General features: G+C 55.0%; 1 protein-coding gene across 1 annotated transcript in view; it reads left to right on the plus strand.

Moving 5' to 3' along the window:
• Positions 1-9,944: 9,944 nt before the first annotated feature.
• Positions 9,945-22,031, plus strand: part of VPS4A (vacuolar protein sorting 4 homolog A) — a gene marked incomplete in the record, with an annotated part of 17,460 nt that continues 5,373 nt past the window's right edge. The window contains 4 exon segments of the mRNA XM_040334534.1: positions 9,945-10,068; positions 13,554-13,665; positions 15,266-15,410; positions 21,282-21,343. Coding sequence (XP_040190468.1) covers positions 10,048-10,068; positions 13,554-13,665; positions 15,266-15,410; positions 21,282-21,343 — 340 coding nt within the window.

Consider the following 22,031-nt stretch of genomic DNA (forward strand, 5'->3'; position numbering starts at 1 on the left):
ATGGGAGGCGGTCCTTAGTATCGCAATGCGTGGTGGGCTGTGCGTTGTAGGGGATAGGAGGCGGTCCTTAGTATCGCAATGCGTGGTGGGCTTTGCGTTGTAGGGGATGGGAGGCGGTCCTTAGTATCGCAATGCGTGGTGGGCTGTGTGTTGCAGGGGATGGGAGGCGGTCCTTAGTATCGCAATGCGTGGTGGGCTGTGCGTTGTAGGGAATGGGAGGCGGTCCTTAGTATCGCAATGCGTGGTGGGCTGTGCGTTGTAGGGGATAGGAGGCGGTCCTTAGTATCGCAATGCGTGGTGGGCTGTGCGTTGTAGGGGATGGGAGGCGGTCCTTAGTATCGCAATGCGCGGTGGGCTGTGCGTTGTACAGTGTGTAGGGGTGTCATTGGCAATAAATGGGCTGACCTTTTTGGAAGATTTTCCAATACTTCCTGTCCTGGTGTCACTTTCAGAATTGCATAAAAAGACACAAGTCCCGCCGCCCCTGTGTGTGATTGGATGTCAGTATTACATTGTATCTCTCTGTATGTTGTGCTCCTTCAGGTGATTATCTCATCGTTTCTAGAACCCATCCATGCCCCTCCCCCGCTGAGTCCACCGAACTTATCAGAAGCTTACATAGAGGCCAGGACAGGAAGTGAGGGGAAATCTTCCTGATGGGGACACAACAGAGGTTCTTACCTGGTTCAGAAATCTCGGCACGCCATTCGTTGTGGAGCTACAAGTCCCTGGAATCCTTCTAAAGCCTCGTATAATCCATCGGATTTCCCGACGGGAATTGTGTGATGGAAGGTTTTTGTGCGCTCCATCGGACGATTGTTGTTGAAATTTCTGACACGCTTTAAAACTGTCCGACAACAAATGTGTGATGTCGGATTATCTGATCGTCTGTCGGAAAAAAACACGCATGATCAGAACCAATGCTCACCACGTAGTTTTGTGTATGTTGGCTGAAAAAGTTCTGCCGTCTGTATGCAGAACAAGTTCACGGCCAACGCCCTTCGCACAAAAATCCACGGATTTGTCCGATTGAAATCCGATCGTGTGTATGAGGCTTTAGACTGAGAGCCACAGGCGTGACTCCCAGAGGCATGATGGGAATTGTAGTTTCACCCCCCCCCCCTTCTATTATGGAGATGAGTGTGCTGCTTGTTGGGGGTGAGAAGGTGGGGGAGGGGTGAGAAGGTGGGGGAGGGGTAAGAAGGGTGAGAAGGTGGGGGAGGGGAGAGAAGGGGGAAGGGTGAGAAGGTGGGGGAGGGGAGAGAAGGTGGGGGAGGGGGGGTGCTGGGCGTGGCACACAATGACAGGTACACTTTGCTGTAGTAAAGAATTTCATTTTATAAGCTGAAGGAAAATGTTTATTAAACTGAAATATTTTTCTTATTAAATAAATTGCAATTTTTATTTTCTATGAATAAAGTGATTTTCTGGTCTCTGTTTTCATCTGTTGAGATTAATGAAGCTTCCCGCCGATGACATCACAGCTGGGTCCAATCCTCGGGGGTGGGGCTGCATTTGTGTGGTTCACGTTGGCACTCCTTCCCTGTACTGTGTCTATGGATTGGATCAGAACCTCTTCCTATCTATGGATTGGATCAGAACCTCTTCCTATCTATGGATTGGATCAGAACCTCTTCCTATCTATGGATTGGATCAGAACCTCTTCCTATCTGTGTCTATGGATTGGATTAGAACATCTTCCCATCAGTGTCTATGGATTGGATCAGAGCCGCTTCCTATCTATGGATTGGATCAGAGCCGCTTCCTATCTATGGATTGGATCAGAGCCGCTTCCGATCTATGGATTGGATCAGAACCTCTTTCTATCTGTGTCTATGGATTGGATCAGAGCCGCTTCCTATCTATGGATTGGATCAGAGCCGCTTCCTATCTATGGATTGGATCAGAACCTCTTCCTATCTGTGTCTATGGATTGGATCAGAGCCGCTTCCTATCTATGGATTGGATCAGAATGCATTGTCCCTGCGTGGTTCCTGGGGGGGGGGGGGGGTCCTTGTGGGATATGGAGATCTCTGTAGTAAATCCCATTACTACATTGATGTGTAATAGTTTCTGGGTCTGGTGCTGAATGGCTGCCCTGCTGCATTGGGAACACAGGGGGGCGCTCTCTTGGCACGGATCAGTCAATGAAGGTAGAATGTTTTCGGATTGGACCATGTGGGGTCTGCGGATGGGTCATGTGATATCACTGCTGATCCTTGTGTATATTTTTTGCTTTTTACGCTGTTTCATAACCCTTGAAATTTCCCACAAATTGGCCATACAAATGCCCCTCCCCCCACACTTTTCACAGATTTATTTGTATCATTTTCCTTCCACTTCACAATTATGTGACACTTTGTGTGTCTCACATAAAATCCCAATAAAATACATTTATGTTTTTGGATGTAACATGACAACATGTGGGGAATTTCAAGGGGTATGAATACTTTTTCCAGGCACTTATTATAGAGGGGTATGAATTATTTTTCCTGTCTCTGTATATAGAGGGGTATGAATACTTTTTCCAGGCTCTTATTATAGAGGGTATGAATACTTTTTCCAGGCTCTGTGTATAGAGGGGTATGAATACTTTTTCCAGGCTCTTATTATAAAGGGGTATGAATACTTTTTCCAGGCACTTATTATTATAGAGGGGTATGAATACTTTTTCCAGGCTCTGTGTATAGAGGGGTATGAATACTTTTTCCAGGCACTTATTATTATAGAGGGGTATGAATACTTTTTCCAGGCACTTATTATTAGAGAGGGGTATGAATACTTTTTCCAGGCACTTATTATTAGAGAGGGGTATGAATACTTTGTATTGCACAGCTCTTTACATTTGCAATACAGGAGGAAGCCGCGGCCCCGATCCTGAGAGCTTCCAATCAGGACAGACGGTGATTGAAAATCTATCCAATCTCCAATCACAATCTCTATGGTAGGCGGAGCTTTGCCTCTCTGTGACGCGATGGTAGGCGGAGCTTTGCCTCTCTGTGACGCGATGGTAGGCGGAGCTTTGCCTTTCTATGACACGATGGTAGGCGGAGTTTTGCCTTTCTGTGACGCGATGGTAGGCGGAGTTTTGCCTTTCTGTGACGCGATGGTAGGCGGAGCTTTGCCTTTATGTGACGCGATGGTAGGCGGAGCTTTGCCTTTCTGTGACGCGATGGTAGGCGGAGCTTTGCCTCTCTGTGACGCGATGGTAGGCGGAGCTTTGCCTTTCTGTGACGCGATGGTAGGCGGAGCTTTGCCTCTGTGACGCGATGGTAGGCGGAGCTTTGCCTTTCTGTGACGCGATGGTAGGCGGAGCTTTGCCTTTCTGTGACGCGATGGTAGGCGGAGTTTTGCCTTTCTGTGACGCGATGGTAGGCGGAGCTTTGCCTTTCTGTGACGCGATGGTAGGCGGAGCTTTGCCTCTCTGTGACGCGATGGTAGGCGGAGCTTTGCCTCTCTGTGACGCGATGGTAGGCGGAGCTTTGCCTTTCTGTGACGCAATGGTAGGCGGAGCTTTGCCCTTCTGTGACGCGATGGTAGGCGGAGCTTTGCCTTTCTGTGACGCAATGGTAGGCGGAGCTTTGCCTTTCTGTGACGCAATGGTAGGCGGAGCTTTGCCTTTCTGTGACGCGATGGTAGGCGGAGCTTTGCCTTTCTGTGACGCAATGGTAGGCGGAGCTTTGCCTCTCTGTGACGCGATGGTAGGCGGAGCTTTGCCTCTCTGTGACGCGATGGTAGGCGGAGCTTTGCCTTTCTGTGACGCGATGGTAGGCGGAGCTTTGCCTTTCTGTGACGCGATGGTAGGCGGAGTTTTGCCTTTCTATGGCAGTCTCGGTATTATTTGGGGTGAGTGAGAAGAAATCTCCCCCGATGGTTGTCACCCGAAGGGCCACCGAGAACCGTTCTCTATATTATTGGGGTTCCCAGTGAAGAAGAAATTTGGGGGGCGGGGGTCAGTCGTGGTGCTCAGGAGGTCCCTCGGGGGGTCAGTCGCGGTGCTCAGGACCGCCCCCGGGGGGGCGGGGTCAGTCGGGGTGCTTAGGAGGCCCCCCGGGGGGGGAGGGGAGAGCGTCTTGCAAATATTTCTAATCACGTCTTGCTCCGGTGACAACAATCCTCAGGGAGGCGAATCCACCCCATGGGGACACAAAGACTTTATGGGGTTCTAACCCAATCCAAAGATACAGAATGGCCTCCCCATTGAGTGACTCGGGGTTCAGGCACCCCAACCAGATCAGGGTGTGTCTGCAGCGGGAGCCAATCAATGACAGGCTGCCCCTCCCCCAGTTATGGATTGGACAGGAAGTTGGGATCTCGTCATGGAACGTTTGCTGGATGATTCGTACGGAACACCCCAAAATTCACCAAACTTCCTTTATTGGAGGCGGAGTCTGACACCGCAAATCACCATCAAAAGTCACTCGTCTCTGCCCCACCCCCGAGGAACCACCATAGAGATCTGCAGGAGGAGAGAGGGACATGGGGCCCAATGAGAGACAATGAAGGAGGAGAGAGGGACACGGGACCCAATGAGGGATAATGAAGGAGGAGAGAGGGACACGGGGCCCAATGAGGGACAATGAAGGAGGAGAGAGGGGCATGGGGCCCAATAAGAGACAATGAAGAAGGAGAGAGGGACATGGGGCCCAATGAGGGATAATGAAGGAGGAGAGAGGGACACGGGGCCCAATGAGGGATAATGAAGGAGGAGAGAGGGACACGGGACCCAATGAGGGACAATGAAGGAGGGGAGAGGGACATGGGGGACAATGAGGGAGGGGAGAGGGACACAGGGCCCCAATGAGGGACAATGAAGGAGGAGAGAGGGGCATGGGGCCCAATGAAGGAGGAGAGAGGGGCATGGGGCCCAATGAAGGAGGAGAGAGGGGCATGGGGCCCAATGAGGGATAATGAAGGAGGAGAGGGGGACACGGGACCCAATGAGGGACAATGTAGGAGGAGAGAGGGACATGGGGGACAATGAAGGAGGGGAGAGGGACACAGGGCCCCAATGAGGGGCATGGGGCCCAATGAAGGAGGAGAGAGGGGCATGGGGCCCAATGAGGGATAATGAAGGAGGAGAGGGGGACACGGGACCCAATGAGGGACAATGTAGGAGGAGAGAGGGACATGGGGGACAATGAAGGAGGGGAGAGGGACACAGGGCCCCAATGAGGGACAATGAAGGAGGAGAGAGGGGCATGGGGCCCAATGAAGGAGGAGAGAGGGGCATGGGGCCCAATGAGGGATAATGAAGGAGGAGAGAGGGACATGGGGGACAATGAAGGAGGGGAGAGGGACACAGGGCCCCAATGAGGGACAATGAAGGAGGAGAGAGGGGCATGGGGCCCAATGAAGGAGGAGAGAGGGGCATGGGGCCCAATGAGGGATAATGAAGGAGGAGAGAGGGACACGGGGCCCAATGAGGGATAATGAAGGAGGAGAGAGGGACATGGGGGACAATGAAGGAGGGGAGAGGGACACAGGGCCCCAATGAGGGACAATGAAGGAGGAGAGAGGGGCATGGGGCCCAATGAAGGAGGAGAGAGGGGCATGGGGCCCAATGAGGGATAATGAAGGAGGAGAGAGGGACACGGGGCCCAATGAGGGATAATGAAGGAGGAGAGAGGGACATGGGGGACAATGAAGGAGGGGAGAGGGACACAGGGCCCCAATGAGGGACAATGAAGGAGGAGAGAGGGGCATGGGGCCCAATGAAGGAGGAGAGAGGGGTATGGGGCCCAATGAGGGATAATGAAGGAGGAGAGAGGGACACGGGGCCCAATGAGGGATAATGAAGGAGGAGAGGGGGACACGGGACCCAATGAGGGAAAATGTAGGAGGAGAGAATGGGGCCCCAATGAGGGTCAATGAAGGAGGAGAGGGACACAGGCCCCAATGAGGGACAATGAAGGAGGAGAGGGACACGGGGGACAATAACGTAGGAGAGAAGGGCACAGGGCCCCAATGAGGGACAATGAAGGAGGAGAGAGGGATACAGGGCCCAATGAGGGACAATGAAGGAGGAGAGAGGGACATGGGGCCCCAAATGAGGGACAATGAAGGAGGAGAGAGGGACACGGGGCCCCAAATGAGGGATAATGAAGGAGGAGAGGAGGACATGGGGCCCCAATGAGGGACAATGAAAGAGGAGAGGGGGACATGGGATCCCAATGAGGGACAATGGTGGAGAGAGGGACACGGGCCCCAATGAGGGATAATGAAGTAGGAGAGGGGAACGGGGGCCCCAATGAGGGACAATGAAGTAGGAGAGGGGGATTGGGGGCCCCAATGAAGGAGGGGAGGGAAATGGGGGCCCCAATGGAGGAGAGGTGGACATGGGCCCCAATGAGGGACAACGAAGGAGGAGAGGGGGACACGGGTCCCAATTAGGGACAATGAAGGAGGAGAGGGGGGACACAGGGCCCCAATGAGGGACAATGAAGGAGGAGAGGGGGACACAGGGCCCCAATTAGGGACAATGAAGGAGGAGAGGGGGACACGGGGCCTCAATTAGGGACAATGAAGGAGGAGAGGGGGACACGGGGCCTCAATTAGGGATAATGAAGGAGGAAAGGGTAATGGGGGCCCCAATGAGGGACAATGAAGTAGGAGAGGGGGGTGGGGGGCCACAATGAGGGACAACGAAGGAGGAGAGGGGGACACAGGGCCCCAATGAGGGACAATGAAGGAGGAGAGGGGGACACAGGGCCCCAATTAGGGACAATGAAGGAGGAGAGGGGGACACAGGGCCTCAATTAGGGATAATGAAGGAGGAGAGGGGGACACGGGGCCTCAATTAGGGATAATGGAGGGGGATGGGGGGCCCCAATGAGGGACAACGAAGGAGGAGAGGGGGACACAGGGCCCCAATGAGGGACAATGAAGGAGGAGAGGGGGACACAGGGCCCCAATTAGGGACAATGAAGGAGGAGAGGGGGACACGGGGCCTCAATTAGGGATAATGAAGGAGGAGAGGGGGACACGGGCCCCAATGAGGGACAACGAAGGAGGAGAGGGGGATGGGGGGCCCCAATGAGGGACAATGAAGGAGGAGAGGGGGACACGGGCCCCAATGAGGGATAATGAAGGAGGAGAGGGGGATGGGGGGCCCCAATGAGGGACAATGAAGGAGGATAGGTGGACACGGGGCCCCAATGAGGGATAATGAAGAAGGAGAGAGACACGGGGCCCCAATGAGGGACAATGGAGGAGGAGAGGGACACGGGGCCCCAATGAGGGACAATGAAGGAGGAGAGGGACACGGGGCCCCAATGAGGGACAATGAAGGAGGAGAGGGACACGGGGCCCCAATGAGGGACAATGAAGTAGGGGTGGGGGGCCCCAATGAAGGAGGGGACAGGGGACCCAATGAAGGGGGGTGGGGTGCCCAATGAAGGAGGGGACGGGGGGCCCAATGAAGGAGGGGGTGGGGGGCCCCAATGAAGGAGGGGGGTGGGGGGCCCCAATGAAGAAGGGGACGGGGGACCCAATGAAGGGGGGCCCAATGAAGGAGGGTGGGGGGACCCAATGAAGGAGGGGACGGGGGACCCAATGAAGGGGGGTGGGGGGCCCAATGAAGGAGGGGATGGGGGACCCAATGAAGGGGGGTGGGGGGCCCCAATGAAGGGGGGACGGGGGGGCCCAATGAAGGGGGGACGGGGGACCCAATGAAGGGGGGTGGAGGGGGCCCAATGAAGGAGGGGATGGGGGACCCAATGAAGGGGGGTGGGGGGCCCCAATGAAGGGGGGACGGGGGCCCCAATGAAGGAGGGGACGGGGGACCCAATGAAGGGGGGTGGGGGGCCCAATGAAGGAGGGGACGGGGGACCCAATGAAGGGGGGACGGGGGACCCAATGAAGGGGTGGGGGGGGCCCAATGAAGGAGGGGGGTGGGGGGACCCAATGAAGGGGGGACGGGGGGGCCCAATGAAGGGGGGACGGGGGACCCAATGAAGGGGGGTGGGGGGACCCAATGAAGGAGGGGGGTGGGGGGACCCAATGAAGGGGGGGACGGGGGACCCAATGAAGGGGGGACCCAATGAAGGGGGGTGGGGGCCCCAATGAAGGGGGGTGGTGGGGGGCCCAATGAAGGAGGGGACGGGGGGCCCAATGAAGGGGGGTGGGGGGCCCCAATGAAGGAGGGGACGGGGGACCCAATGAAGGGGGGTGGGGGTACCCAATGAAGGTGGGGGGCCCAATGAAGGAGAGGATGGGGGACACAATGACGGAAGGGGGTGGGGGGCCCAATGAAGGAGGGGGGGGACCCAATGAAGGAGGGGGGTGGGGGGACCCAATGAAGGAGGGTGGGGGGACCCAATGAAGGAGGGGACGGGGGACCCAATGAAGGGGGGTGGGGGGCCCAATGAAGGAGGGGATGGGGGACCCAATGAAGGGGGGTGGGGGGCCCCAATGAAGGGGGGACGGGGGGGCCCAATGAAGGGGGGACGGGGGACCCAATGAAGGGGGGTGGAGGGGGCCCAATGAAGGAGGGGGCCCAATGAAGGAGGGGATGGGGGACCCAATGAAGGGGGGTGGGGGGCCCCAATGAAGGGGGGACGGGGGCCCCAATGAAGGAGGGGACGGGGGACCCAATGAAGGGGGGTGGGGGGCCCAATGAAGGAGGGGACGGGGGACCCAATGAAGGGGGGACGGGGGACCCAATGAAGGGGTGGGGGGGGGCCCAATGAAGGAGGGGGGTGGGGGGCCCAATGAAGGAGGGGACGGGGGACCCAATGAAGGGGGGTGGTGGGGGGACCCAATGAAGGAGGGGACGGGGGGCCCAATGAAGGGGGGTGGGGGGCCCAATGAAGGGAGGTGGGGGGCCCCAATGAAGGGGGGACGGGGGGGCCCAATGAAGGGGGGACGGGGGACCCAATGAAGGGGGGTGGGGGGGCCCAATGAAGGAGGGGGCCCAATGAAGGAGGGGATGGGGGACCCAATGAAGGGGGGGACGGGGGACCCAATGAAGGGGGGACCCAATGAAGGGGGGTGGGGGCCCCAATGAAGGGGGGTGGTGGGGGGCCCAATGAAGGAGGGGACGGGGGGGCCCAATGAAGGGGGGGGTGGGGGGCCCCAATGAAGGAGGGGACGGGGGACCCAATGAAGGGGGGTGGGGGGACCCAATGAAGGTGGGGGGCCCAATGAAGGAGAGGATGGGGGACACAATGACGGAAGGGGGTGGGGGGCCCAATGAAGGAGGGGGGGGGACCCAATGAAGGAGGGGGGTGGGGGGACCCAATGAAGGAGGGGACGGGGGACCCAATGAAGGGGGGACGGGGGGCCCAATGAAGGAGGGGGTGGGGGGACCCAATGAAGGAGGGGGGTGGGGGGACCCAATGAAGGGGGGACGGGGGGGCCCAATGAAGGAGGGGACGGGGGACCCAATGAAGGGGGGACGGGGGGCCCAATGAAGGAGGGGGTGGGGGGACCCAATGAAGGAGGGGGGTGGGGGGACCCAATGAAGGAGGGGACGGGGGACCCAATGAAGGGGGGACTGGGGGCCCAATGAAGGGGGGGACTGGGGGCCCAATGAAGGGGGGGGTGGGGGCCCCAATGAAGGGGGGTGGGGGGGCCCAATGAAGGAGGGGGGCCCCAATGAAGGAGGGGCGGGGGCCCCAATGAAGGAGGGGCGGGGGCCCCAATGAAGGAGGGGGGGGGGACTATAGAAAGGACTGTCCCACTAAGTGAGGATTATGTTGACCTCGTCCATGGATTGTGTTCTACAAATACAGGAGGGGGAGGGGTCACATATGATAACATTGGCTCCATAGAGATATTTATAGATCTGGGGATGTGACGTCATATACGGGGAACCAATTGCTACGCTCTGTGAACTGGCTCTAACCCACTGACGTCATCACTCCCCCTTGTGGCGGCTTTGGGGTAACGCAGCTTATCCTCAGGCGGCGTCCTTGAGTAGTCATGGTAACCAGTGCGGTCAACTGTCTGCACGACTGAACTCTATCGTCACTTCCGGTTCCGGTAAAGTGACAGGCCCGGGGCTGGAGGAAGCCTTTTCAGTAGACATCGGGACCGGGAGATGAAATGACAACATCAACCCTGCAGGTGTGGGGGAGGGGGACACCGTACAGAGGGGGAGGGGCTGTGTATAGTATACACCCTGATCCAGGATATGGGGGAGGGGGAGATCTGGGCAGCCGACCCCCCCCGGACTTTTATTTTTTTACTGACAACCTGAAATATGAGAGAAAATCCAAATATAAAGGTGAAGATCCAATAATTACACCGGAGCCTGCAGAGCATCGCACCCGAGATCAGGAGATTGGCGGACGGCGGTAGATTGGCAGACGGCGGTAGATTGGCGGACGGCGGTAGATTGGCGGACGGCGGTAGATTGGCGGACGGCGGTAGCTTGGCGGACGGCGGTGGATGGTGGTAGATTGGTGGATAGCGGTAGATGGCAGTAGATTGGCGGATGGCGGTAGATTGGCGGATGGCGGTAGGCGGTAGCTTGGCGGACGGCGGTAGATTGGCGGACGGCGGTAGGCGGTAGCTTGGCAGACGGCGGTAGATTGGCGGACGGCGGTAGGCGGTAGCTTGGCGGACGGCGGTAGATTGGCGGATAGCGGTGGATGGTGGTAGATTGGCGGTTGGCGGTAGCTTGGCGGACGGCGGTAGATTGGCGGACGGCGGTAGATTGGCGGACGGCGGTAGCTTGGCGGACGGCGGTAGATTGGCGGACGGCGGTGGTTGGCGGATAGCGGTGGATTGGCGGATGGCGGTAGATTGGTGGATTGGCGGTAGATTGGCGGATGGCGGTAGATTGGCGGATGGCGGTAGATTGGCGGATGGCGGTGGATTGGCGGTAGATTGGCGGATGGCGGTAGATTGGCGGATGGCGGTAGATTGGCGGATAGCAGTGGATTGGCGGTAGATTGGCGGATGGCGGTAGATTGGCGGATAGCGGCGGATGGCGGTAGATTGGCGGATAGCGGCGGATGGCGGTAGATTGGCGGATAGCGGCGGATGGCGGTAGATTGGCGGATAGCGGTGGATGGTGGTAGATTGGCGGATGGCGGTAGATTGGCGGTTGGCGGTAGGCGGTAGCTTGGCGGACGGCGGTAGATTGGCGGACGGCGGTAGATTGGCGGACGGCGGTAGATTGGCGGACGGCGGTAGATTGGTGGACGGCGGTAGGCGGTAGCTTGGCGGACGGCGGTAGATTGGCGGATAGCGGTGGTTGGCGGATGGCGGTGGATTGGCGGATGGCGGTAGATTGGCGGATGGCGGTGGATTGGCGGTAGATTGGCGGATGGCGGTAGATTGGCGGATGGCGGTAGATTGGCGGATAGCGGTGGATTGGCGGTAGATTGGCGGATGGCGGTAGATTGGCGGATGGCGGTAGATTGGCGGATAGCGGCGGATGGCGGTAGATTGGCGGATGGCGGTAGATTGGCGGATAGCGGTGGATTGGCGGTAGATTGTAGGATGGCGGTAGATTGGCGGATAGCGGTGGATTGGCGGTAGATTGTAGGATAGCAGCGGATGGCGGTAGATTGGCGGATATCGGTGGATCAGTAAAGTGTGAATGGGGGGGAGGGGGGAGAAGTTTTCTGCCCTCTTATTGGTTGCTCCCCGCACCTCCCTCACACTGATGGGAGGAGTCTGCTGAGACCGGCAAAGATTCGGTGATTTCCTCAGGTTTCCGGTCTGTAGAAGAGGAAAGTCGGGGGAGGTTTTCTCGGACTTCCTGCTGTGTGATCGGTGATTAGGCTGCACCCGATCACTCGGTGTGTCATGTGATCGCACTGTCATACTATATTTATCTGCTGTGACTCAGGTGATGGGAATTGGAGTCACATGCCGGGTAGTAGAACCAGATGAGGTAAATTTCAGAAAAAAGAGAAGAGCACAGAGCGCGGTTGGCACAGAGTGCGATTGTCACAAAGCGCGGTTGGCACAGAGCGCGATTGTCACAGAGCGCGGTTGGCACAGAGCGCGGTTGGCACAGAGCGCGATTGTCACAGAGCGCGATTGTCACAGAGCGCGGTTGGCACAGAGCACGGTTGTCACAGAGCGCGGTTGGCACAGAGCGCACTCCCCAGTCTATACAGATCTGGACGCATCTTTTGGGTCATTATCTTCATCCCCTTGGTACGGTCGCTCGGTTTGCGTTGTGTGCAGCAGAGGATTCGATCTTTGCAGCGGGTCATTCCATGATCAGGTGACCCTTTCTGAAGATACGTTCTTTAGGGGTCACTGCTTGCGGTCAGCCTCTTCTAGGGTGGCGGCGGCGGCCATCTTCCCTTGCTTCATCTGTGATGTGGGATCTCCGGCACTTCTATTTTTATTGGACTGTTTTCAACATTCACCAAGTTTTGCATATCGGAGACTTTTTCTGATCATTGATTATATTTATATTGTGTCACATTTTATATGTTTTCTCACCGTTCAGGCAGCGCGGAATTCTTTGTATTTGTTACTATTCAATATGAATTGCGCTCGCCCCCGGGCGGCGGATCATCGGCGTAGGAAAGGTGTTCTTGGAGTGGTCTCCAACCACGTCACTTCCAATAATTGGAGATTTCTACAAGTTGGCTGTTTTCACACCACACTAGTGTTCTGTTGATAAGTGTCCTCCCAGCGGATTATTCCCCCCCCCTATACTGCGCAGGCGCGGCGCTTGCCTCCGAACATGTAGACCTGAGAGTCAGCTCTAGACGGCGCCTGCGTGGACCTCGCTGTAAGTGTCCAGTCGGCCTCCTGGCTCTTTTTTTTTTATCATCCTCCATGTCCACCGGGATGGTAAGGAATGAGTCTGGATGTCAGAAGTGTAGCACAATTTGGTGTGCGCAGGCGCCGTCTAGAGCTGACTCTCAGCTCTACATGTTCGGCTATTTTAGGAGGCAAGCGCCGCGCCTGCACAGTATTGAGGGGGGGGGGGGGCATAATCTGCCGGGGGACCTTTTTCGGCAAGACACCGGCAGTGTATAGGCTATAATGAGTAGACATTGTTAGTCCACCCGCTACCAACCAACAACATGGCCGCCTCCAAGGTGGCGACAACTTTTTTCCTCCATACCCGGTGTTCTGTGAAAACCTCAAATTATTGCTGCCGGAGAGTCACTGAAAGTGAGATGGTTGGAGTTTTTGGCAGAACACCGGCCTGTAGATGGATTTGCCCCCCTCAGGTAGAGCCCCGCCTCCCTCTGAATGATGTCATTCTCCCGGGGGTCCTTTTCTGGCTGGATACGGAGGTGGGCGTGGAATATGGAATGTTTTCCTTTGCTCAGGTGATATGTGGTGTAGCCACCGAAGAGAAAAAATAAAATAAATTTATATACAGCTAATGCTTATTGGGGGAGGTTCACTACAAACATCTGGTGCAGCTCTGCATGGCAGCCAATCAGCTTCCAGGTTTTATTGAAGAAGTTAGAAGCTGATTGGTTTCTATGCAGAGCTGCGCCGGATTCTCCAGTTGTAGTGAATCTCCTCCATTATAATTTGGGACAATGGAGGCAAATGATATGTTTCTTTCCAAAATGGCGAATGGCATAACCCTCGTGTTCACATTTCTTTGTGTCTTGTAGAAAGCCATTGATCTGGTGACCAAAGCCACAGAGGAGGACAAGAATAAGAACTATGAGGAGGCTCTGAGGTTATACCAGCATGCCGTGGAGTATTTCCTGCACGCCATCAAGTGTAAGTATGACAGATGTCCCCTGCACGGCTCTACATGGTGCCAGTATAGGGGCGGTTGGACCCTCTTTATTAGGTCCCCCTTGCTAGTAGCGGGTTGGACCCCCTTTATTAGGTCCTCCTTGCTAGTAGCGGGTTGGACCCCCTTTATTAGGTCCCCCTTGCTAGTAGCGGGTTGGTACCCCTTTATTTGGTCCCCCTTACTAGTAGCGTGTTGGACCCCCTTTATTAGGTCCCTCTTGCTAGTAGAGGGTTGGACCCCCTTTATTAGGTCCCCCTTGCTAGTAGCGGGTTGGTCCCCCTTTATTAGGTCCCCCTTGCTAGTAGCGGGTTGGACCCCCTTTATTAGGTCCCCCTTGCCAGTAGTGGGTTGGACCCCCTTTATTAGGTCCCCCTTGCTAGTAGAGGGTTGGACCCCCTTTATTAGGTCCTCCTTGCTAGTAGCGGGTTTGCCCCCCATTATTAGGTCCCCCTTGCTAGTAGAGGGTTGGACCCCCCTTTATTAGGTCCCCCTTGCTAGTAGAGGGTTGGACCCCCCTTTATTAGGTCCCCCTTGCTAGTAGAGGGTTGGACCCCCCTTTATTAGGTCCCCCTTGCTAGTAGCGGGTTGGACCCCCTTTATTAGGTCCCCCTTGCTAGTAGCGGGTTGGACCCCCTTTATTAGGTCCCTCTTGCTAGTAGCGGGTTGGACCCCCTTTATTAGGTCCCCCTTGCTAGTAGAGGGTTGGACCCCCTTTATTAGGTCCTCCTTGCTAGTAGCGGGTTTGCCCCCCATTATTAGGTCCCCCTTGCTAGTAGAGGGTTGGACCCCCCTTTATTAGGTCCCCCTTGCTAGTAGAGGGTTGGACCCCCCTTTATTAGGTCCCCCTTGCTAGTAGAGGGTTGGACCCCCCTTTATTAGGTCCCCCTTGCTAGTAGAGGGTTGGACCCCCCTTTATTAGGTCCCCCTTGCTAGTAGCGGGTTGGACCCCCTTTATTAGGTCCCCCTTGCTAGTAGCGGGTTGGACCTCCTTTATTAGGTCCCCCTTGCTAGTAGCGGGTTGGACCCCCTTACTAGTAGCGGGTTGGACCTCTTTGGCCTTCATTCTTGGTGGAATAGATGCAACAAGGTGTTGGAAACCTTCCTCACAGATTTTGCTCCATAGTGACATGATAACATCACGTTATGCCGATCTCCCGTTCCACCACATCCCAAAGGTTCTCTATTGGATGAGATGTGGGGAGTGTGGTGACCTCATAGTGGTGAGATGATTGGAGATTTGTGACATGGTGTATTATTATTCTGCTGGGAGGAGCCATCAGAAGATGGGGACACTGTAGTCATAAAGGGATGGTCACCAACAATACTCAGGGGGGCCCTCCCCCACACCATTACTCCCTCACCACCAGCTATATATGTGTGTATATGGGCCTCTAGGTGAAGAACTGTCGGGATACAAGGAGCACCAATCGGGCTTATAAGGGTCTCATAGGCACCTAGGCCCTCGGACTGAGGAAGGATTGTAGGGGTACAAGGGGGGCGAGAAGGAACTGCATAGCTGGGTAGTACATAGAATTGGGAAGATTGCCTGTTTGTAATGATGTGTTTCTGCTCTGCCAATAGATGAAGCTCACAGTGACAAGGCGAAGGAAAGTATCCGAGCCAAGTGCATGCAGTACCTGGACCGAGCGGAAAAGCTCAAGGACTACCTGAAAACTAAGGACAAGCAGGGCAAGAAACCTGTCAAGGAGTCCCAGAATGAGAAGGGGTGAGGTGGTCCTATCTCTGTACATAGAAGGGGGGAGGTGGTCCTATCTCTGTACATAGAAGGGGGTGAGGTGGTCCTATCTCTGTACATAGAAGGGGGGAGGTGGTCCTATCTCTGTACATAGAAGGGGTGAGGTGGTCCTATCTCTGTACATAGAAGGGGTGAGGTGGTCCTATCTCTGTACATAGAAGGGGTGAGGTGGTCCTATCTCTGTACATAGAAGGGTGAGGTGGTCCTATCTCTGTACATAGAAGGGTGAGGTGGTCCTATCTCTGTACATAGAAGGGGTGAGGTGGTCCTATCTCTGTACATAGAAGGGGTGAGGTGGTCCTATCTCTGTACATAGAAGGGGGAGGTGGTCCTATCTCTGTACATAGAAGGGGGGTGAGGTGGTCCTATCTCTGTACATAGAAGGGGGGAGGTGGTCCTATCTCTGTACATAGAAGGGGGGAGGTGGTCCTATCTCTGTACATAGAAGGGGGAGGTGGTCCTATCTCTGTACATAGAAGGGGTGAGGTGGTCCTATCTCTGTACATAGAAGGGTGAGGTGGTCCTATCTCTGTACATAGAAGGGGGGAGGTGGTCCTATCTCTGTACATAGAAGGGGGGAGGTGGTCCTATCTCTGTACATAGAAGGGGGGAGGTGGTCCTATCTCTGTACATAGAATGAGAAGGGGTGAGGTGGTCCTATCTCTGTACATAGAAGGGGGGAGGTGGTCCTATCTCTGTACATAGAAGGGGTGAGGTGGTCCTATCTCTGTACATAGAAGGGGGGAGGTGGTCCTATCTCTGTACATAGAAGGGGGAGGTGGTCCTATCTCTGTACATAGAAGGGGTGAGGTGGTCCTATCTCTGTACATAGAAGGGTGAGGTGGTCCTATCTCTGTACATAGAAGGGGGGAGGTGGTCCTATCTCTGTACATAGAAGGGGGGAGGTGGTCCTATCTCTGTACATAGAAGGGGGGGAGGTGGTCCTATCTCTGTACATAGAAGGGGGGGAGGTGGTCCTATCTCTGTACATAGAAGGGGGAGGTGGTCCTATCTCTGTACATAGAAGGGTGAGGTGGTCCTATCTCTGTACATAGAAGGGGGGAGGTGGTCCTATCTCTGTACATAGAAGGGGGGAGGTGGTCCTATCTCTGTACATAGAAGGGGTGAGGTGGTCCTATCTCTGTACATAGAAGGGTGAGGTGGTCCTATCTCTGTACATAGAAGGGGGGAGGTGGTCCTATCTCTGTACATAGAAGGGGGGAGGTGGTCCTATCTCTGTACATAGAAGGGGGAGGTGGTCTTATCTCTGTACATAGAAGGGGTGAGGTGGTCCTATCTCTGTACATAGAAGGGGGGAGGTGGTCCTATCTCTGTACATAGAAGGGTGAGGTGGTCCTATCTCTGTACATAGAAGGGGGGAGGTGGTCCTATCTCTGTACATAGAAGGGGGGAGGTGGTCCTATCTCTGTACATAGAAGGGGGGAGGTGGTCCTATCTCTGTACATAGAAGGGGGGAGGTGGTCCTATCTCTGTACATAGAAGGGGGGAGGTGGTCCTATCTCTGTACATAGAAGGGGGGAGGTGGTCCTATCTCTGTACATAGAAGGGGTGAGGTGGTCTTATCTCTGTACATAGAAGGGTGAGGTGGTCCTATCTCTGTACATAGAAGGGGTGAGGTGGTCTTATCTCTGTACATAGAAGGGTGAGGTGGTCTTATCTCTGTACATAGAAGGGGGGAGGTGGTCCTATCTCTGTACATAGAAGGGGTGAGGTGGTCCTATCTCTGTACATAGAAGGGGGAGGTGGTCCTATCTCTGTACATAGAAGGGGGGAGGTGGTCCTATCTCTGTACATAGAAGGGGGGAGGTGGTCCTATCTCTGTACATAGAAGGGGTGAGGTGGTCTTATCTCTGTACATAGAAGGGTGAGGTGGTCCTATCTCTGTACATAGAAGGGTGAGGTGGTCCTATCTCTGTACATAGAAGGGGTGAGGTGGTCTTATCTCTGTACATAGAAGGGTGAGGTGGTCTTATCTCTGTACATAGAAGGGGGGAGGTGGTCCTATCTCTGTACATAGAAGGGGTGAGGTGGTCCTATCTCTGTACATAGAAGGGGGAGGTGGTCCTATCTCTGTACATAGAAGGGGGGAGGTGGTCCTATCTCTGTACATAGAAGGGGGGAGGTGGTCCTATCTCTGTACATAGAAGGGTGAGGTGGTCCTATCTCTGTACATAGAAGGGGGAGGTGGTCCTATCTCTGTACATAGAAGGGGGAGGTGGTCCTATCTCTGTACATAGAAGGGGTGAGGTGGTCCTATCTCTGTACATAGAAGGGGGGAGGTGGTCCTATCTCTGTACATAGAAGGGGGGAGGTGGTCCTATCTCTGTACATAGAAGGGGGGAGGTGGTCCTATCTCTGTACATAGAAGGGGGGAGGTGGTCCTATCTCTGTACATAGAATGAGAAGGGGTGAGGTGGTCCTATCTCTGTACATAGAAGGGGGGAGGTGGTCCTATCTCTGTACATAGAAGGGGTGAGGTGGTCCTATCTCTGTACATAGAAGGGGTGAGGTGGTCCTATCTCTGTACATAGAAGGGGTGAGGTGGTCCTATCTCTGTACATAGAAGGGGGAGGTGGTCCTATCTCTGTACATAGAATGAGAAGGGGTGAGGTGGTCCTATCTCTGTACATAGAAGGGGTGAGGTGGTCCTATCTCTGTACATAGAAGGGGTGAGGTGGTCCTATCTCTGTACATAGAAGGGGGAGGTGGTCCTATCTCTGTACATAGAAGGGGTGAGGTGGTCCTATCTCTGTACATAGAAGGGGTGAGGTGGTCCTATCTCTGTACATAGAAGGGGGGAGGTGGTCCTATCTCTGTACATAGAAGGGGGGGAGGTGGTCCTATCTCTGTACATAGAAGGGGTGAGGTGGTCCTATCTCTGTACATAGAAGGGGGGAGGTGGTCCTATCTCTGTACATAGAAGGGGTGAGGTGGTCCTATCTCTGTACATAGAAGGGGGAGGTGGTCCTATCTCTGTACATAGAAGGGGTGAGGTGGTCTTATCTCTGTACATAGAAGGGTGAGGTGGTCTTATCTCTGTACATAGAAGGGGTGAGGTGGTCCTATCTCTGTACATAGAAGGGGGGAGGTGGTCCTATCTCTGTACATAGAAGGGGGGAGGTGGTCCTATCTCTGTACATAGAATGAGAAGGGGGGAGGTGGTCCTATCTCTGTACATAGAATGAGAAGGGGGGAGGTGGTCCTATCTCTGTACATAGAAGGGGGGGAGGTGGTCCTATCTCTGTACATAGAAGGGGTGAGGTGGTCCTATCTCTGTACATAGAATGAGAAGGGGGGAGGTGGTCCTATCTCTGTACATAGAATGAGAAGGGGGGAGGTGGTCCTATCTCTGTACATAGAAGGGGGGGAGGTGGTCCTATCTCTGTACATAGAAGGGGTGAGGTGGTCCTATCTCTGTACATAGAAGGGGGGAGGTGGTCCTATCTCTGTACATAGAAGGGTGAGGTGGTCCTATCTCTGTACATAGAAGGGGGAGGTGGTCCTATCTCTGTACATAGAAGGGGGGAGGTGGTCCTATCTCTGTACATAGAAGGGGGGAGGTGGTCCTATCTCTGTACATAGAAGGGGGGAGGTGGTCCTATCTCTGTACATAGAAGGGGGGAGGTGGTCCTGTCTCTGTACATAGAAGGGGGGAGGTGGTCCTGTCTCTGTACATAGAAGGGGTGAGGTGGTCCTATCTCTGTACATAGAAGGGGGAGGTGGTCCTATCTCTGTACATAGAAGGAGGGAGGTGGTCCTATCTCTGTACATAGAATGAGAAGGGGGGAGGTGGTCCTATCTCTGTACATAGAATGAGAAGGGGGGAGGTGGTCCTATCTCTGTACATAGAATGAGAAGGGGTGAGGTGGTCCTATCTCTGTACATAGAAGGGGGAGGTGGTCCCATCTCTGTACATAGAAGGGGGAGGTGGTCCTATCTCTGTACATAGAATGAGAAGGGGGGAGGTGGTCCTATCTCTGTACATAGAAGGGGTGAGGTGGTCCTATCTCTGTACATAGAAGGGGTGAGGTGGTCCTATCTCTGTACATAGAAGGGGGAGGTGGTCCTATCTCTGTACATAGAAGGGGTGAGGTGGTCCTATCTCTGTACATAGAAGGGGGGAGGTGGTCCTATCTCTGTACATAGAAGGGGGAGGTGGTCCTATCTCTGTACATAGAAGGGGGAGGTGGTCCTATCTCTGTACATAGAAGGGGGGAGGTGGTCCTATCTCTGTACATAGAAGGGGTGAGGTGGTCCTATCTCTGTACATAGAAGGGGGGAGGTGGTCCTATCTCTGTACATAGAAGGGGTGAGGTGGTCCTATCTCTGTACATAGGACCACCTCCCCCCTTCTATCTCTGTACATAGAAGGGGTGAGGTGGTCCTATCTCTGTACATAGAAGGGGGGTGAGGTGGTCCTATCTCTGTACATAGAAGGGGGGAGGTGGTCCTATCTCTGTACATAGAAGGGGGGAGGTGGTCCTATCTCTGTACATAGAAGGGGGAGGTGGTCCTATCTCTGTACATAGAAGGGTGAGGTGGTCCTATCTCTGTACATAGAAGGGGGGAGGTGGTCCTATCTCTGTACATAGAAGGGGGGAGGTGGTCCTATCTCTGTACATAGAATGAGAAGGGGTAAGGTGGTCCTATCTCTGTACATAGAAGGGGGGAGGTGGTCCTATCTCTGTACATAGAAGGGGGTGAGGTGGTCCTATCTCTGTACATAGAAGGGGGGGGAGGTGGTCCTATCTCTGTACATAGAAGGGGTGAGGTGGTCCTATCTCTGTACATAGAAGGGGGAGGTGGTCCTATCTCTGTACATAGAAGGGGGGAGGTGGTCCTATCTCTGTACATAGAAGGGGGGAGGTGGTCCTATCTCTGTACATAGAAGGGGGGAGGTGGTCCTATCTCTGTACATAGAAGGGGTGAGGTGGTCCTATCTCTGTACATAGAAGGGGGGAGGTGGTCCTATCTCTGTACATAGAAGGGGTGAGGTGGTCCTATCTCTGTACATAGAAGGAGGGAGGTGGTCCTATCTCTGTACATAGAAGGGGGGAGGTGGTCCTATCTCTGTACATAGAAGGGGGGAGGTGGTCCTATCTCTGTACATAGAAGGGGTGAGGTGGTCCTATCTCTGTACATAGAAGGGGTGAGGTGGTCCTATCTCTGTACATAGAAGGGTGAGGTGGTCCTATCTCTGTACATAGAAGGGTGAGGTGGTCTTATCTCTGTACATAGAAGGGGGGAGGTGGTCCTATCTCTGTACATAGAAGGGGTGAGGTGGTCCTATCTCTGTACATAGAAGGGGTGAGGTGGTCCTATCTCTGTACATAGAAGGGGGAGGTGGTCCTATCTCTGTACATAGAAGGGGGGAGGTGGTCCTATCTCTGTACATAGAAGGGGGGAGGTGGTCCTATCTCTGTACATAGAAGGGGGAGGTGGTCCTATCTCTGTACATAGAAGGGGGGAGGTGGTCCTATCTCTTTTTTCTGTGTCTTGTAGCAGTGATCGGTATTTTCTGTGTCTTGTAGCGGGGATCGGTACTTTCTGTGTCTTGTAGCAGTGATCGGTATTTTCTGTGACTTGTAGCAGTGATCGGTATTTTCTGTGTCTTGTAGCAGGGATCGGTATTTTCTGTGTCTTGTAGCAGTGATCGGTATTTTCTGTGTCTTGTAGCGGGATCGGTACTTTCTGTGTCTTGTAGCAGTGATCGGTATTTTCTGTGTCTTGTAGCAGTGATCGGTATTTTCTGTGTCTTGTAGCAGTGATCGGTATTTTCTGTGTCTTGTAGCAGTGATCGGTATTTTCTGTGTCTTGTAGCAGTGATAGCGACAGCGAGGGCGAAAACCCGGAGAAGAAGAAGCTTCAGGAGCAGCTGATGGGTAAGTGGAAGTTCCTAGACAAGGACATGCCTGGGGGGGCTCACTAGAGACGTCAGGCCTGGGGGGGGGGGGACTCACTAGAGATGTCAGGCCTGGGGGCTCACTAGATAGGCCTGGAGCGGGGGCTCACTAGAGACGTCAGGCCTGGGGTGGAGGCTCACTAGATAAGCCAGGCCTGGGGGGGCTCACTAGAGACGTCAGGCCTGGGGTGGAGGCTCACTAGATAAGCCAGGCCTGGGGGGGGGGGCTCACTAGAGACGTCAGGCCTGGGGTGGAGGCTCACTAGATAAGCCAGGCCTGGGGGGGGGGGGCTCACTAGAGACGTCAGGCCTGGGGGGGGGCTCACTAGAGACGTCAGGCCTGGGGGGGGGCTCACTAGAGACGTCAGGCCTGGGGGGGGGGGGGACTCACTAGAGACGTCAGGCCTGGGGGGGGGCTCACTAGAGACGTCAGGCCTGGGGGGGGGCTCACTAGAGACGTCAGGCCTGGGGGGGGGGCTCACTAGAGACGTCAGGCCTGGGGGGGGCTCACTAGAGACGTCAGGCCTGGGGGGGGGCTCACTAGAGACGTCAGGCCTGGGGGGGGCTCACTAGAGACGTCAGGCCTGGGGGGGGCTCACTAGAGACGTCAGGCCTGGGGGGGGGCTCACTAGAGACGTCAGGCCTGGGGGGGGGCTCACTAGAGACGT

Source organism: Rana temporaria (assembly GCF_905171775.1).
Source record: "Rana temporaria chromosome 13 unlocalized genomic scaffold, aRanTem1.1 scaffold_420_arrow_ctg1, whole genome shotgun sequence".
Classification (NCBI taxonomy): Eukaryota; Metazoa; Chordata; class Amphibia; order Anura; family Ranidae; genus Rana; species Rana temporaria.